This window comes from Pezoporus flaviventris, unplaced genomic scaffold (genome assembly GCF_033815535.1).
Source record: "Pezoporus flaviventris isolate CSIRO_AGI_PZ_B2104156 unplaced genomic scaffold, CSIRO_AGI_Pfla_v1 ptg000040l, whole genome shotgun sequence".
Lineage (NCBI taxonomy): Eukaryota > Metazoa > Chordata > Aves > Psittaciformes > Psittacidae > Pezoporus > Pezoporus flaviventris.
Window position 1 is genome coordinate 8,850,733 of NW_026892588.1, and position 19,045 is coordinate 8,869,777.

Here is a 19,045-nt window from a genome sequence, read left to right on the forward strand (position 1 = left end):
TCCCAGAATCCTTTGTAGATCTGTCCTTTAATTCCCAGCAGCTGTACTGCCTATACCTGCAGTACTTGAAATATCTTGTAAGGTACTGCTTTATCTGTGAAAGATAAGTTTTGCAGTTGTTCTGACTTGAGGTAACAGCCACTCTGTGTGTACCGCTGTTGTCTTTGTAACATCAGAAATGGAAATCTTTCAGTTGTTGCTGTGAAAAATGTAAAACTTACTTACATGTAGTTCTGCAAAAACTACAGTTGATGATAGAAAATAAGGTTTCGGCAGTTTAAGGTGAAATGAAAGGGAAACAGTTAATTTGCTTTAGCAGAACAGTAATTGCAAAACAGCCTGTGAAGTTCTGAGCATAATTTGCAGCTAGATCTCACGCAGGCGAAGAGGTGCTTGGCTCCTCTTCTTCCCTCTGATCAGTTTCCATGCTTCTGAAGTAGCCAAACTAGGATCTGAAGCCAAGCAATGCGGGGATGGGCTGTGATGCTGCTTTTTCTGACATCAGCGTGATGTGCACAAGCCCATTTACTGATGTGCTTGTGCTTCATCCAGATCTCTGCCATTTAGTAGTCATTGCCTTGGTATTAACCATGGAGTGGTGTTCCATGGCAGCTGATCGGCATGGAACACTGCACGCAGTGGACTGTTTCTCGACTGCCTATGACTTACTCAATTAAGCATTTTCATTTAGAAAAGAACATAGTACATGTCAGTTGTATTTGAAGGAAATACTACCCCAGTGAGCCATAATGGAAAATGAAGTCAGTGAGATGTGGAGCCAGGATATCAAATTTTAATCAGTTTGTTGTGAAGCAGTTTTGATAGCATCTGCAATTGACATCAAGTTCTCTAACTGGGCAGAGATCATTGGTGGTGATGGATGCTTCACTTTAATAACTGGCATGCAGCAGGCTCTACCCAGTTTTTAATCTGTATTACCTACTTGCCTTTTACTTTCAGGCAAGAATACTTTGAAGAGACACAAAGTAATTAGCTGCAGTTTCAGTATTAGCTTGCTGGGAGAAAAAAATAAAGTTTCTGGTTTTCCGAAGTGTCCTGGTTTCAGCTGGGATATAGTTAATTTTCTTCCTAGTAGCTGGTACAGTGCTGTGTTTTGGGTTTGGTGTGAGAATGATGTTGGTAGCACACCCGTGGTTTAGTTGTCACTCAGTAGTGCTTACTGTGATCAAGGACTTCTCAGTCTCTCATGGTCTGCTGGTGAGGAGAGGCACAGGAAGCTGGGAGGGAGCAGAGACAGAACACCAGACCCGAATTAGCCATAGGGGTATTCCATACCACAGCATGTCTTGCCCAGTATATAAACTGACGGGAATTGGCTCGGAGCTGCCAGTCACTACCCAGGAATTGTCTGGAGGTGGTGAGCGATTTACCTGTGCATCACTTGTGTTTCTTGGGGTTTATTCCTCTCTCTTTTTCTTATCTTCCTTTTCATTATCATCAGTAGTATTGTGGCAGCATGGTGCTTATTTGCCACCTAGGATTAAATCATGACACAAAGTGGAACTTTTAGATAAGGAATGATTTTCTTATCTTCAGTGTTCAGAATCCCAGTTAACAATTATAAGCAGATAGAGAGGAGGAATCACAAAGCATGTTGCACAACTGCTGAATCTCATGTTGCTTTGGGGAACTTGGCCTTCATTAGTTCTTTTTATTCTAATTATTAGCTCCTTGGAGCTAAGGTTCTGATTTTACTTACGCTGCAGGAAGTGTAGTTCAGCTGTAAAGCTTATTTTCTTCCTGGGAATAACTAGGTATGGGAATGATTGTTTATTTGATAAGAGTACTTTTTATTGAAGTGCTTGCATGTAAAAGTTGGTATCCGTTAACTGAACTTAGCAGCTGAGTTTACTGTTTTGCTACTGGATATGCATACACTGGTCTCTGCAGCCAGCTAGAACCTGCTGGATAATGTTTCATTCACCTGATAAATTAAACATGTTGGAACAATACTGTTTACTTTTAAGTGTAGTACCTGAATCTTTGCATAACTGGTGGTGATTATCCTGGATATAATGCTTCATAGATCTTAAGTAGTGCCTAAAACAACAACAAAAAAAAAAAAAAATCCAGGGGGGAGAAGTATCATTAGACATTCTGCTTCACACAGATGTCTGGCCTCTGATTTCTAGATGGTAGTAGTACCCTCCTTCCTCTTCCAGATCTTTGCTGTTTATCATGAGTGTTAAAGTTCTGAACCAGAGCAAAGGGCCATGCACGTACCTTTTAGACAGTGCTTTTCCTCAGGAGATTTGTTTTATAAAATGTTGTTACATTCACCATACTGAACGGGAGAATTTTGAGCAATGAGAGGAATGATGCTTTGTCTTAAGTCAATATTGACTTCAGCAGCATTTCTGCAGACAAGTAGGAAGACAAAAAGAGATTTCCTAATCTAGCAAAGTATTCTTTTAGTAATACTGTCTTTCTTAACATGATACTGCACTGGAACCATGCATCATAAAATCATAGAATTATGGAATGGTTAGGGTTGGAAAGGACCTTAAGATCATCTCATTTCAATCCCTCTGCTTCTATATTCAGGAATTAGTTATGCTAGCAGGAAAAGCGAAGATGAGTCTTTAAACTAGCAAGTTGGAGAGAGGAACATGACGTCAAGTTTGGTCTCTACAAAAAGCTCCCTGATCTTTCTGTAAAACGTTCTTTCTGGCTTCCGTTATCCCTGTCGTGCCAAAATGCAGCTTCCCTCCCTGCCCATGATACATTTTCTGTTGAAGCCATCACTGCTGTGAACAGGAGAGTCCCCTATTTTGTGTAGAACCTGGCTTCAGCTGGCACATCTGGCTATTACTGTTGAACGAGTTTGGCAACCAGTCCCAGGTGATACGCTGAAAAGCAGATTCCTTTTCTGAAATGAAAAGGCATTTATCCATATCGAAAGTCAGCTGGAAGAGAGTTGCTCTTAAAACATGAAATGCTGTTGATCATATAATTGGAGATGTCTGTAACGAACAAGTTATCCCATAAAGACTTGAAATTCAGCAGAAGCTGGGAGCACTGCATCTCAGCTTGTCTGTCTGCCCCTTTTGCTCTTTGAAAATGCCATTCAAAACTTTGACTGTGTATTTTCTTCTGCACCTGTGCTGTAGGCTACCAAATTTCATCATAGACAAAACAGGTAGTAGTTACCACCTAACATTAAGAATGTTATTTCTTTTTCTTTTCAGAGAGAAAAAGTTCTACTGGCACTTGAAGCTCGTATTTCCTCACTCTCATGCTGAATACATTTTAAAAGGGTAAAAGCTTGAAAACCAGATTTTTATGAAGTTTAAATTAGTCTTCTGAAATTGAACTGCAAAATATTTTATCATTTCTTATCTATTCTATTATACAAGGTAAACTTGAATATTATTTTAGTCTTAATTAAAAGGGCGTTTAAATTTTTTAAAAAGTACTTAAAGTTGTGTATTGACAAGTTGAAAGCTAGCAGGGTTTTCAAATCAGGTTAAATGTTTGATTGCTAGTCCTTTTCTCTATGTAAACAGAGAAGCTTCTATATTCGTCATGGCAGTATCCCATGCACATAACACATTCTTTTCTCATGGAGCAGACGTTCAGCAAGATTTGCCATCTCTCCTCATCTGGACACTGGAACTGACCGTATAGGATGAAATAGCTGCATTGGTTGGTTTGTAGGAAAGCCCACAAGCACGTGTTGCAAAGGGCAAAAAATAAGCTTTTGTTGACATCGTATTTTCCTTGCCTGAAGGGGGATGAGAAGTATGCCCTTGTCTACTTCTAGGGCTGTAGGAACAGCGTGTTTCTGCTGCAGGGTTAGAAACTAGAGATACCTACCTGTTTACTCCTTCTATATGCCAGTGAAGTCCTAGTGTTGAAGTTGTGATAAAGCTGACAATTATCTATGCTGTATTGATACATATTTGTGATCCTTCCATAAGGTGTTCAGTTGTGCCACTGTAGCATGCAAATATACAGCTTCCTCCAAGTGAATCAGATAGCAGATTTTTGTGTACATGATGAACCATGTCTTACGTATTTGATTTTTATCTTTGGTGAAAGGGTGCCTGATGATAAAACACTTGCTGATATCCTTAAGCCGTACATCAATCTAGTGGAGTCAGATCCTGTAATTTGTCAAAGGTGTGTATTGAATAACTTTTCTGGCTAGTTCATGTAACACACTACTAAAAGAGGGGAACAGTTCTGAATAAATGGTTTAAACTAGCTGCACTTTCAGCACGCAGAGCTGAGTTCCCAGTCAGAAGTGCATCTTTAATTCCTGTGATGAAAACCATCCTAACATTTGTCAACCGCCTAACCCTGGAGTACAGCCACCAAATGTAAACCAGGAAGAGATTAAGAAACTGACTCGTGGCATAAAGATCAAATAAAGCAACTGTAATTCTAAAAAATATAACCACAATTAAACTCAGTGGGGTTGACAGTGAACCTTTTATTTAGAGTAATTAGAAAAACATACTAGCAATTAGAGCCCTCATTTATAGGAAATACTTATTGTACATTATTTATCTCTGTTGCATATTTAATTTTTTTTTCCAGATTAAAAATCTATACAGTGTCTCCTCAGTCAGATGTACAAATTTTAATGAAAATAGAAAACAGGAAACAAAACTCTGTCAGGTAAGGTGGTTCTTCAGTTTGTGTGTTTAAGATTTGAAAATAGGGGGAAAGAAATCATACATTTCTTAGTCTTTTATATTATGAATGGAGATTACATAATCTCATGGATTACTCTTCAGTACGTAATTGCCAGCCATTTATGTCATGTTTTTTAATTTGTTTTTTTTTATATGTCAGCACTGACATTTCTGCGCAATTACTGAGTAGTAAATTCAGCTCACTCGGACAGATTTCTGAAGCTAGGGCACTTAAAGCCAAACTGGTGGAGTAGTGAGTGTGCCTCTACCTGAGCTGAACCTGAGCTGTTTCAGCAGCAGTCCATGCAAATGTAACAGTGTCTGCAGTGAAGATAGGTTTGTATTAAAATGCTAAATTACTGTCTTGTTCAGTGTTTGCATTCATTCCTTTGTGCAAGTTCCTCTGTGCATGCGTTAACCTCCTCAGGAGAACTGAAGTGATAGTTGAAGAGAGCTGGACTTTTATAAATCACTGCAGCAAAAAATACGCTCTTACCAGCATCCAGCTACTCTGTTTGAAACAACACATTTTTCTCAAAGTTACTAGCTCATCACTCTTCTTGTTACCATATTTCTGGGTGTGGGCTTCAGAATGCAGACTTGCGCAGAATTGTTTTATTTGTTTCCAGAACAGACAACATTCTAGAACTTCAAAAGTAAACTTTAGAGAAATATTTTTTAGTTGGTATAAATACCATTTTGACCACTCCACCCTGTTGTCATTGTTCCTGAAAAGGCTATGTATCAGCTTAATGTCATAGCTTATTGTGGTTGACCAGTGATTCCTAGTTGGGGTTCTTTAAAGCACATTCTTTACTTCAAATGTAAGAAATGTAAATAACATGCTTCCAGAAAGCATGGTGTATTATTTCTACGGGGGGAAAAAGGTATAAGAATGGTAGTTGTAGCTGAGCTTCCTGTTTGTGCTGTGTTTTTCCCAGTACTACTCAAAAATTTATAACCTATTTCAGAATTGAAGCCCAAAGTCTTCATTGTTTTGGCTGTTTGTTTGTTTTTTTTTTCTTCCCCTCTTTGCAGTCATTATTTGAAATGTGGTTATAACATTTGCCATCAGATCTGCCAGTGAGAAATGTGTTGGGTTTAAGTGAAATTGAAGATTACAGAGCCGTGACTCATTTATGGAGGGAGAAGACACGAAAGGCCAAAGCTTAGAGTTGAAAATGGGAAGTGTTGTTTCAGATAACAAGAAGGGCTTTTTAAAGTATGTATATTGCAAGAGTAGGTCCAAAGAAAAACTTGACTGATACTTGCTGAAGATGGTCATCATCATAGGGATGAAGAGGGATGAAGAAAAAGCAAACACATCCACTGTGGTTTTCACCTCAGTCTTTAAGAATATTGATAGACCTTGGGCTGCCCCAACCCCTGAGTCAGAGGGCTACGAGTGTTAAACAGACTTTTGCACAGATTTCTGAAAGACTAGTGTCTGGATGTTTTCCATTTAGCTTTAAGAATGGCAAAATTCTGGCTGTTTAGGGTGACAATTTAGAAATGCTGGTATTGTGAGCCACCCTGGAAAGTCCATTGCAGTAGCAACTGGGCAGATGAAGTTTTCTCAGTTCCATTCTGTCTTTTTACTTGGTTCCCCAGTGATCTGTAAAGGCTATTCAGCAGAGGCACTTTAGCCATAGAGGTTGTATGTTGCACCCAAGTAAAGAAGCCTTTTAGAGGTCAGCTCCAGGAAATGAGATCAGAAAGAATTCACCATTTTTTAAATATTTGTAGCAGACTGTTCTGCTCATCTTTTACTAGCAGTATTTAAGGTAGATTCCCAGAGCATGAACAGCCTCTGTGCCCTGCTCAAGTAATTAACCCAAAATTCAGCAAAACCTGAAAATGCATTCAGCATGCAAGTGCTGTGCATCTTCTTGCAGTACATGAAAGATACATTCAAGCAATGATCTTGAACAGTTATTTGTATTTTAAAAATAAATCACACTCAGGTGAGTTTTTCCCTGGTATTTCAGTTTTCTCATTTTTTCTCATTTCTCGTTTAGAGTGAAAAATATGCTTTTGTAATAGAAGGTAAAGTTTACCTTTCAAACTTTTGAAGTCGAGTATGTAAGTTGCATAGAAGGCTTGGGGAAAGAAACCAATATAGTATCAAAGTGGAGTGTCTCTTGTGCTTATCAGTTTCTTTTGTTACTTAACGTTTTCCTCTTCTGAAATCTGTACGTTTCCTTAGCTCACAGATTTATTGAGAGAGAATTCTTTTTCATGAGGTTAAATTAAATCCTTAAGTTTGAGCCTCATCAGTATACCCAGAATCAGCTTTGTTAGTTGGTATCAAAGTCACAGTAATTGGTATTTATCCCACTTAGTGAATGTGAAGTTTAGTTTAAAAGGAAATGTTGAAAATTAAAATAGGAAAGTTTTGACTTGAGAAACACAGTTCCTCGCTTCGGACATTTTGTGAGTCTGTTCATAGAGGTTGGTGGAGCAGGCCCAGCTGTGGCAGTGCAGACAGGTCAAGGAAGCAGAATATTGAAAGAAAATTATTCTTCTGAAAGGAAAGAACAAAGTTTGTTTGAAATTATGGGACTGAGATGTCAGCAGAAAAGCATCTTCTGTCGACATCAGCCGTGTCTCTGCCAGCAGACGCTATCAGTGCAGTTGTACCAGTGTAGTTGTCATGACAAAGGCTTTATGAGGGAACTCAGATTCTTACCGTAGCTGCATTGCACTTAAGAGAGAATTTATTTTGATTTCCTTTTGCACATGCACATACACACACACACATACACACACCCTCCCCAGTTAAATTTATTTGAGGTTATGGCTCTCATTCTATAAATCTTTACCTGGAATTGCAGTGGAAATACTTGCGATTGAAACAGGAGTAGCTTGCTGCTTAGTGGTGTTCAGCATGGGACAAAAGCTGAGCACAGACAGAGCTTTCTCGTGTTTCTTTATCTGTTCCTTTAATAGTGGGGGGTTGTTAACTGCTGGTTTGTGTAGCCTTGAGTGACACTGTCACCTCAGAGGAATTTCTCATCCTGTGCTATCTCACCCTTCATGATTTTAGGCTGCATGTTACTATGTGGCAAAATCCTCTTTGGTCACTGTGGGCAAACTGGAGCAGTAGGGTTGGTGCATTCTACAGATACATGCAAGTCTACATGAATGTTATGTTATCCGAAACCTCTCCTGTGTCCGCCAGAAAAATTCCTTCTCCACAAGCAGTAGATAATAGGAAGATTGTAAATATACACTGGTGGCTCAGATGTTGTTTTTAGGCTTAGCAAAACCTTTTGAAAAAAATATTTTTCATAGCTCCAGTTATGTGTTATTGAAGAAGTGCAATGGTACTTCAGAGACTATCTAAACAGGATTATTCCGGGTTATAAAATGTTAGTATTCTAGATTTAAGATAAGTATGTTACAGAAGGATTTTAGTGTTTCCTGCAGTTGTTTATGAAACAGGAGTTTGTGGTTTAGTTTTGGCTTTTTTTCTGGGTTTCACAGCAAATGGCCCTTTTAGTTTAAAGGTCCATTGCAGAATGCTTTAAATTTTTGGGGTTTTCTTTTTTCTTTTCTCCAGAAATATAAATGAGCTATGTAGTACAGATTTCTGATTCCTCACAGGAGTTCTGCAGAACTTCAGCAAGGCAACTGGATAAATCCACTGGTGTGCAGATATGATGGATAGCTGCCAAACTACATGGTGCTTGCTTTCTTCTTGTGAGGTGCCTTTTATCATCAGCAGTGACGGTTCTTAGAGAATTTTATGATAAGCTTACTTCTGTCTTCTCTAAAACCAGCTTGTAAGAATTGCCTCCAGTATGAATTGGTTACTTGGGGCAACCTAAGGTACAATCTTTCCCTGTGTCCTTTCCTCCCTAGCTATCACATAATGCTCTATAGCGCTGCAACTGTTAACACCACTTGACAGTCTTCTCATTAATTGCATTTTTTTATAAGGAATCTTATGAAGGAGGGTATGAAAAAATGAATGTTACACAACTCTCTTCCTCCTTTAAAATCTTGGTTTGGAAAAAATTTGTGTTTGAATGGGTTATAATAGTTTCCCATTTGGTATGCTTGCTTCTGTCACCTGTTATGCAATATTGAGTCGGTGGTTGGTGTCCATTCTCTCCTCAACTATAACTATTCCAAGAAAGGTTTAACTGCTGCCTCTTGGATGATTTTTACAGCCTGCATTCTTTTATAAAGTAGTCTTTTCTTTGTTCAGGATAAATTAGTGTCCTGACTATCTTCAGTCCTCTATTTGAGATGCCTTCAGAGTGACTTCATATGCTAAGAGTATTGCTTTTTCCACTAAGGAAAGAAAAGATGCAACTGCCAAATTATACAATCTGGTTTGGGAAATACACCTTGTTATTTTCCTGAGAATTGCCTTATTAGGCTTTGTGTAACAAAACCAAATAAATAAACAAAAACCCAACCCGCAAACAGCCCGCCCCCCAAAAAGAATTCCTAAATCAAACACACCCTTGGTCTTTGTTATAAGTAAGTTAAAGGTTAGAGTTGGGTTTGAGGTGTGGGGTTTTTTGTCATAACTACAGATACTTAATGAAAAGGTTATTTACTCATCTTGTCATATAAGATGATCCTATTTCTAGAAAAGAAATAACCGCAACAGGCTTGGTTTACAGTAGATACTTTAACCTAAGAGACAATTAATTAACTAAATCTTAATGAGGTTAAGCTACACCAAATATCTTCTACTGGGTTGATTAACATCTTGCATGAATCAGGTTTAGATAGTAGCCCGTCTTTAATCATATATATTTAGTTTAATGGAATTTAAAAATTACGCTTTCCTAAACATCCGTGTTTGGTCTCTTATATGGTAATTTTCTTGCCTGTTAATACACTCAGAATAGCATGCAAACATTGTTTCAGAATAAGCTGTTGTAGAGTACTTTGGGGGTTAGAAGATTTCACTAGGTGCTGGCATAATGTTGAGGTGCTTGGAAAATAGAGTCTGGTTGGCTATAAAAGTTTTGCAAAGCCTGCTGCTTTCAGTGGACCATATCCTTCAAGGAGCTGGAGTTCAGAGCAATACCAGACTGTATCCTGCAGCTTTGCTGTTGTAAAGCTGCCACACCATCAATGGATGCATGTAGAATCAGTTGGAACTTTGGTTTTTATATCAGTAGTACCAGCACGGCTCATGCTTCACTTCCTCAGAAAGCAAAAAATACCAAAAGCATTTTTGTGCTAGTTCCAACATGAAGGGGCTTCTTACTCACTGTGGTGACATTGGCTGGTGCACATGAGAATGCTGGCATGTTTGCCACTTAATTTTTGTGGACCACAGGGAAAAAAATCCATTAAAATACTACCAGAGGTTCTTCTTTACTAAATGCCATTGCTTTATGGTGGTGAACACTTACTTTGCACTAACTGATCCAGTGCAGTTGCTTCCCAGAAGGCTGGATGATGTTAGTAATTTTGGAGCACTTCCCTGTCTCAAGATCAGCTGGCAGAAATAAGTTATTTCCTTGGATGACTGAGTTCTGTGCTCAAAGAGAATTTTCTTTTGTAGTCTATTGTTTTTAAATAGCTAAGAGTTAGATCACATTTGTAGGTCGCAGTAGTTCACAGTAATAGATTTAGGAAGATGAAGTAAGTTTTTTGCTCTAGTGTGTGCAAATATGCCAGCAGACTTTTAGAAAATCAGCCTGGAATTCAAAGAGTAATATAAATGTCATGGAACCAGATAATTTTAAATGTACATATTGGTTGTTTATTTTCTTGTCATTAAAAGCATCCATTAGATACCAGTTTTTTCAGGAATTTTAAGATTATAAAAAGCTTGTTATAATTAAATATGCTGCAAGATAACCTCAAATATCGGTAATGTTTTCCTTAATTTTTCATACTGTCTTCCTAGGGCACTTCCTTCTGCATTATCATTTGTGAATAACTTCATGGAAAACCAACAGAGTTTATAGTCTTTGCTTTTTGCTTTTCACACATAACTCAGTTGCTTTAAAAAGTCACTCCTGTTAGGGTGGTACATGGACCAGTTCTCTTTATCATTGTATTACAACCTCATTTCAAAAGTACTACTTCATCTAGGAAAACAAATGTGCTAGAATTGGCACATTTCAAGCATTATTTCCTCCTCTGCATTTTCCACAAATGTTGAAAAGCGTGGGGTGGTTTATTTAACATTTTCTACTCTTTGTTAGGAAGCAATTTCTTTTCACATTTGCTTAGTATGTGGTACACATGAGACAGGAATTAAGGATACAAATCCCTGGATGAACTTCTGGCCTTGGCATGAGTTGGAAAAGACCCCAAGCTGCCTTTAACCTATGCCAGCAGATTGACAGTAGAATTCATTACTCCTCTGTAGCTCACAGCAGCTGGCACAAAAGCAGCTCTGCCAGCTTTACAAAAGCAGGGAGCTAGCTTACAGTAGCCATTCTTCACAACTGTAGTCAGGCTCTGGTGACTTTGTACTGTTCAAGGGGAAATAGAATTTGGGCTGTAGTCTGTTTCTTAAACACAGCGCTCCTGTGTATTAATACTTGCTGCTGTTCTTTCCTGGAGTGTTGGGTTTTGTTTTGAGGGGTTTTTATTAAAACTCCAGCTTTTTTTACTGAGTGCTGTGTTACATTTTCTTGTGGTCATTTCAGGCTTTCTAGTTCTGTTTTGCAGCCATTTCAGTGTCATTTTTCACATGCTTCTCCTTTATCTGAACATTAGTGTCTCTGCTGACAAAAATAATGCAGAGCATCAAATGCCAGGATACACAGCTTTTACTGTAAAAAAGAGTCACTTTTCCTTCCTATCTACTTATGTTTTTCATTGAAATCCTGTATTACACAATATAGATGGAAACAGAAAACTAGTCATTGCTGAGTATAAGCCGCATGTATGGTCTGAATCTGTAGCATCCATAGCCAAATGTTTATGATGTCTGACTACAATTACTTGACCTTTGAGAAGATTTTTGGGATGATTCCAAAAACAAACCCAGAATTTGCCCATCTTACTAGCTTGGGCAATCATTAATTTCTTTTTTCTTGAAAGGGATTCCTTTATGAACCAGCAGGCGCCTGTTTTTTAAAATAACAATCCAGGGTTTTGTAACCCATGCTGAATTCTTTTGGATGAACTGTTTTATAATTGATGGTATTGCATTAGGGTTTCTGGAGTGTCACAGCTAGATAGTTGCTGAGACATCTATTGCACAAAGATTTATTTGAAACTATAGCCTCTGCTCCAAAGTTCTGCTGTCTGTATTGCAGCAAGCTAGATCCAGACCACTTACAGAGAGGGAATATGTGACTAAGTAAAGAGGTGGAGGATGAGATGGTAATAGAAGTGCTAGTGTTGACTTCATCCAGTGGTTTGTCAGTCGTTATCTGGATGTTCTGTAAGCACCACAGAGACCTGAGGACCTGAAGACCCTTCATGCATGCAAAGCAGGTAGGCAAACTCCAAATTTGAAAACAAAACTGTACACAGCAGCCTCTTTTCTGCATCGTAACTGGGCTTGAAATGTGGAAGCAGCGCACCCAGCACATGCACAAGCAGATTTTTCTCTTCTTTCTCTGAGGAGCTGTGCATCTAGGAAAGACTTTTTCAAGCACAAATCTTGCAGTTTGCTCCAGGCTGCCATCTCTGCTATGGAACAGAGTGGAACTTACCTGTATATATGTACTATGTAATGTATGCATGGTATGGAAAATGCCTTCATTGAAATCTGCGTACTGCGTAGCATGCACATATAGGGCAGACTTGAAAGCAAGAGGAAGGGCCATGAAATCCAAGAAAAGATTGCAGCTGGAAAACCCCTGTTTGAATAATCTGTTGCCCCCTGGCTAGAAGAAGGAGCTGGTAAAAATGTGCTGTAGAGCAGAAATAATGTTCAAACCATTTGTCCTATTCCAGTCTAGCATAAATGTTGTGAGATACATCAAGGGGTTTAATTCAGCTGCATGTGGGTTGCTGTGAAAATATTTTTTTCTGAAGGAAAAGGAGGATTTACTGCTAGTTTCTTGAAAGAAGACAACATAGTGAGATGCTGACTTCAGTTCTGGGGACCAGGCAGCATGGGGAGGCTGGAGTAAGAGGCTTCTAGGTGCAAAGATACAAACGTCTTCATGAGCAGTTGAAGTTACAGGCTGAACTTGAAAACTGCAGTGCTGTGAAACATGGCAATGTAGCCATCAGCATTTTCACAAAGGCAGAGTAGAGAACCTTTTCGTGTTCCAGGCGGGAATGAGAAAAGCTGTTATTTCCTCCTGAGGCTGCCAAAGGGGAATCCCTCTCTTTTTTATTCTTCCTTGACGGAAATGAGTTAGGGCTGATTGTTTCAACCTCACCAAGGAGGGAGTTGACCTTCCTGCTTGTTCGCCAGAAAAATAATTTGTTTTCTTTATTTCATAGCTTTTCCTTGTCATGTGAAGCATGAGTAACCCCTTAAAGGAAAGTTTATGGCACTGTGATTCCCATAAATAAATATAAATGTATAGACATTTTTCCACTGTTTAGTACACAGTGTAGAAGATGTTCAGGCTATCTCCATGTAAGCTAAATTCGAAAGTTCGAATTTGCTGTCTAGGGATCCAAAATTAGAGAAGTATCTATTCTTCCTGTTCATGAAGGGGAGGTTTATTAGATTAACGCAAGTGCAATAACAAAAGTATTGCCAATTTCCCAGGACTGATTTCTCATCAGTTCGATATTTCGGTTTATCAGTGCACTGCTTACTTATATTAAGTTGTCAAACGAGAGTTGACCTGTTAGTTTTCCAAACTCAATGTATTAAGAATTTTGCATTGAATCTTTTGGTATTCCTTGGTACACCCCCACCTCAAAAAAATATTTACACTAATGTTTCATGAGGCTGTGTACAGACTACTGTAGTTAAAGTAGGCTTAGGATATTTGTTTTTTCTCCATGATTATGCCAGTATTTGATTAGTGGTAGAAGTTACATATTTTTACTTCCCTGCATTTTTGGGGAACCACCCACGGCTTTCACTTCAGCTAAGGATGCTACTAATTTCAGCTTTTGAAACTTCAGGCTTTTATCTTCAGTCGTCAACCCACTCTCTTCTAATAACTTTTCCCTTGTGAAATTTCATATTCCCTTTAGGCCTTCTGGTTATTCATTAGAGTGTTTTAATTCTTTATCTCAGTCGTACAGTAGCTTTACACAATTGTGGTATACCCTTCTTCGGTATGTCTGCTCTGTACCATGTAAAGATTTCTAAACCCTGAGCTTTTGAGAAGTTTGTAAAGCTGCCTGGCTTTGCAGATAAAGTAAATTCCTGTATGTCTAAAGGACTGTTGCCATGATGCACTTGAATTACAGCATCTTTACTTGCTGTTGGATTGTGTTACTTCTTTTCATTATGTCTTACGAGATGGGGAAAGTATTTGCTTTCTTGAAATTCAGTATCGCTTTACTTCTGTATTTGAACCAAATTCTACCAAATCCAAGAAACTGCCATTTGCTAGTTTCACATTTTCCTTCTCTTTTGTTGTACCTTCTCCCATGACTAAAAGAGGCAGAAAGGTTTGTACTTCAGTTAATCTTTGGATCATTATTGTGCATCCTAAACCCTTTTACCACATCACTCTCAGTGCTCAGTCCACTAAATTGTTGCAACAGATGCCTTATCTGCTTTCTTGGGTTTGTCATCAGTTGATGGATTTTTCCATGATAGTCATTAAACAACTTTTACTGTGTTTTTCTTTTTGTTCAATTGCATCGTTCTCTAGAGGTTTAGACAAGGACAGCTGTGTGCTTCTACAGTGACATACTTGTAGTCTTATTTTGCTTATCACTTCTTTCCATTAACTGCTTTGTATACTTTCTAGGGTAAAAGTGAACAAACCGTTAAATCTTTCTGGACATGTACTATTGTGCCAAATAACTTAGATGACAATTGGTGTTCCTGCTGTCTTCACCTGGGTATTGCTTTTTTTTTTTCTTCCAGGATGTTTTAACTCTCTGAAATATGTTTACAGGAAGAGGGTGGTTTGGGTTTTGTTGTTTGGTTGGGGGCTTTTTTTGGAGGGGGGAAGCGGTGGGGGGGAGGTTCCATTTTACACTTCAGTTTTCAGCAGTTCATAGATTTCCTTAGTGGAAGGGCCTCATTCAGCCCATAAAAGAGAGGAGACTGTGGATTGTTATGGCTTGTCTTAATAGGGTCTTTGTTTACAGATGGTCAGTGGCTGAAACATGGCAAGGTAAAGGTTCATGATTGTCTTGGTTTTATGTGTTCTGTAAATTTAGGTGTAGTTAGGAGATAGTAGTAATGCCTGAGATTCTTTCCTGGTGTGCTGGCAGCTTTTCTTCCTTTAGTTTTTTAGTTTTAGCCCTCTAGCAGGACTTGGAGGCCAAAAGGTTGATATGAGGTTTCTTTTCCCTAGTGAACATTTATTGAGGCAAATTATGGAGGTCCTAGACCAGGGCAAAAACCATAGACCAGGAGTGGAAGAAGGAGATAGCAGGGTTTAAAATATTTGTGTGTATTGCAGTATACTATTTTTTCATATGAAAAGATTAACTTGAACTTGGTTCCTGTCACACTTCCTTAGGAGTATTCAGAGTAATCTTTCATATTGTTTCAGCTATTGATGAGAATTAGTTACAAAGGAAGTGTTAAGGGAAGTCATTTCTGGTTTTGTTTGTAAAGTCTCTGCTTGTTTGCTCATGGAATTTTCTAATTCTTTTTCACACATGTGGACTAACAAAACTGACTGTGTTCCAGATTTTTAGAATGTCAGAATTCTAGTTAGACAAAGTTAAACATAGAAATAGTGCCTTTTTTCAATACGTTGTGTTTACTTTCTGCCATATAAGTTTTCTTTCATACCTAATCCAAGAGTGCATTTCACTACTTCCATGTTCACCAAATCATAACCACACGAAGAGGTTATTCACCACTTAGGAATGAAAGTCCCATGTGTTAGCTATTATCTTCACTGTGCTGCAGCACTTCAGAATGAGTGCTTGGGAGAGACTTTATGTGCTGTACCCAGCCTTTTACTCTCTTCCAGGCAAATGCAGATACCTAGGAAATGCTACTCTCTTTTGCTTGGGGGTGGAAGAAAAAGATCTTTGTTCTTCTCATAAGTTAGCAGAAGTTTAATTGTGGATTTTGAGGACTAGGCCCAAAATAGATAGCATGATTTATTGTATCTGAATTATGCCAAGTAAATACCTCGATGTTTCCACTCAGTTCTAGGAAGAAAAGTCATCCTTGTTTAAAATATGTGCAAGGATTTTCGTTGATCTCTCTCCCAGGAAAATTATGAACGTCATTATACAAATATGCATTTTAGTAATATTTAAAATTATTTAGACAGTTAAACTGTTTGTCCTCTTTTCAGGGTCTAGAAGACTAAACTAAAATAACATGGTTACAATTTATCTTTAATTCCAGATTACAGATTTTTCTTTATTATTAGTATTAAAATCAAAGTTCCTGTAGATGACATTCAGGAAAAGCTGATCAGCAGGGAATTTCCTGCTGTCTGAATACATGGAGATAAGTTATGCCACTGTGATGATAGCCACAGGTTCCATTTGAGGGGAGCTAGTTGTGATGCAGTGACCTAATACAGCATTCCTGCCTGTGGGGACAGATTAGGAGACTGAATCGTTGAATTCCTGGAAGGTGGTAGAGTAACTATAGATAGTGAAACCAGACTGTGCAGAAACTCAGAGTTGCTGTCAGAAGTGCCACATGAATCTCAGCGTTTTGTGGAAGGTAACAAAGTCATTCGTAGGGTAAATGTAGCAGTTTATATGGGAACTGATGTGGGATTGCTGAACCTTGTTACATTTTCTCAGTCATCAGAATTGGTGTAAGCTTTTAAACTGCCTGCTGGCAGGGAAATTTTATTTCATTCTTGTCCTTTAAAAAGCAGTTGTCCTTGTTACATTCCAGCTAAAATCAAAAGCTGTTGTCTGCTAAAATTGTCTGTTTGTGGTCCTTACAATTGGAATCATCTTCTTAAGAAGAAGTCCAGGCATATTTCTTGCTTCGTGACATGGGCATAAAGTCTTGCTCGCTGCAAGAAAATCATCAGGGAAGTGTATTATTAGATGGTGGGTGTTGGACAAGGAGGCCAAGAGAATGTATGGAAGTGAGGGAGAAAATAGTGGAAAGTAAATACCAGGGAGGAAAGAAGGAAGGGAAGAGTGCAGTGGGAAGGCCCATAGAATACAGGGATTGGGAAGCCATAGCACAGACAATTTATATGAACTGGGCAGTAGGAGAAAAGAGAAAGGAAAACGAGGGAAGGTTTAAAAGAAAGATGTGAACAGGGGGTGTTATAGCAATGGTTCTCTCAGGGTGTTCAGTTCATTCAGAGCCAGACATGTCTTCAAATCTATCCTGTTATGAAGAGCTGAAGCACAGCCTCAATTAAGTCGATTCCTGCAACTGGCCCTGGAGCATGGAAGAGTGTGGGTGAAAGGACAGACTTGTGCTGGTTACCATTCATTTTACTGGGTTGTCACCTGAAATGGACAGTGAAGGAAGGGCCTGAAGAAGGTTGCAGCTCATTATGGGTACTTACAGAGCAGGCTGTGCAGTTCCAGTGATACAGGACAAGCAGGTTAAAACAGTGATAATCAGATATTACCAGATACTCTTTTATCAGGTTTCCCTGCTCTATCTTCTACCTGTGGGGAGACCACTTCCCTGCGAATACATGGGAGGGCCTGCATTCCAATGTTACCCTATATCCTCAGCTCATCTTGGTAAATAATCACTACATGAAGTTAAAAGACTTGTAAAAATGGCATTTCATTTTTCTCCAAACAGGTCTAGCTTTTCCATAAGTAAAAATTGAAATGATGCGTGAGTATACAGGCTTCTGGAAATGCCTTACAGGACAGCCAGGTCTTTGTTGTTCACTCTGATACATGACTTTGTTCCAGTTCTGGGATAAAATTGGGAAGGTTTTTATTATGGCAAAGTCTTTCAGAGAGAACCTGAAAAATCAAGTCTTGCTCGGGAGCCATCCTGCATTAGACTTTGGAATTGAGTTACGTCCTGCATTAGACTTTGGAATAGTTTTCTTGTGGGATCTTTTAATTATTCACAGTCAAGGAAGAGGTTGGCAGGTGGATTAGCAGGAAACCTCAACTTGTATATGAAGTAGGGAATGTGGTAGGCTAAGGTCTTTTGGATAGCATAGACAATAACAGCAAAGTTTAAAAAAAGTATTAAACTCCTTTGTTATATTTTCCTTGAAATTTACAACCCGCATTATGCACTAAAGTTTTAGATGTTTTCTCTGTCAGTGTCAACCAGTAAAATGTATTTTAAAAGCAAAAAAGATAAAGCTCTGAGTCCGTTGATCTAACACTTCAGTAATTTACTATCATAAAATAGTTTTAAGTACAAATGTTTTATCTTATGCCAAGCTGGACACTAAAGATGTTTTGTCTAAAAAATGAGATAGTGGAAAGTGTATTGTGGCATGTGAATTACTTTAGCTTCTTGGTGGTAAAAGTTTGCTTAACCAGAAAAGAATGTGTTGAGGTCCTTGCCAAAGGAAAGGTATTGCCATACTTTGCATTTAGACCACTGTAAATAAAGCAGTAAATATGTTTCTGTTCATGTGTGTTAATCCACAAGTTATGAATGTATTCATTCAATAAGAAATGTAATATACTGTTATCCCTTTTAAAAGGTTTCAGTAAGAAGAGGTCATGGTTACTTTGGGGTTGAGGGAAACATGAAACCAAATATTTTCATGATGATTGAAGTTGAATATGAGAAATAGTTTTTACTCTAACTAAGTTTCCCTTAAATCCCAAGAACTCAAATCCTGTTTTACCTTCAGTATTCTTCTTGTGTGCTGACTCCTCTGATGTACCGTTCTTAATCATGCATTGCTGTAAATCATAAAGTATATGATTTCTTTCACCCATCTGGTGTTGGTTTTGGCAAAAGAAAACCAACTGCATAATATGTTAATGATCAGAGGAGGCAGAGCAGCTATGGGTAATACTCCACTTATTGCTTGCAGTATGTTTTGGTTTTGAACTTCATGACTTTAACATACAATAGCTTATTAGTAATTTAATAATGTTGATTGCAGTGTAATAATATCAGAGCATCTGTTGGATGCTGCAGTTATGGCAAGTGAAAGAAAGGGGTTTTCTTTCAGAGGGCTTTGAAATATCCCTCCCTGTCGCCAAAAACCCATGTCCAGGTTTCCAATTAGAGAATTGGGAGAGATTATTACAATTCTAGGAAATAATCATGAGAAGACGCTCGGTTTGCTTTCTGTTATTGTGGTATCATATGTTACATACCTGGCTTCATCCTCCAGGGTGAAGAGCAGCCCTTTTCTGACAAAGGTAGCACGCACACACATGGGGATTTCTACAGGGAATTTCTTGCAGAT

General features: G+C 38.4%; 1 protein-coding gene across 1 annotated transcript in view; it reads left to right on the forward strand.

The window, feature by feature from the left end:
* ZNHIT6 (zinc finger HIT-type containing 6) overlaps positions 1-19,045 on the forward strand; it is a 34,122-nt gene that overhangs the window by 9,957 nt on the left and 5,120 nt on the right. Inside the window, exons 7-9 of the mRNA XM_061465358.1 lie at positions 3,210-3,278; positions 4,063-4,143; positions 4,564-4,644. Of these exons, the coding sequence (XP_061321342.1) occupies positions 3,210-3,278; positions 4,063-4,143; positions 4,564-4,644 (231 nt within the window). The remainder of the gene's footprint in view (positions 1-3,209; positions 3,279-4,062; positions 4,144-4,563; positions 4,645-19,045) is intronic.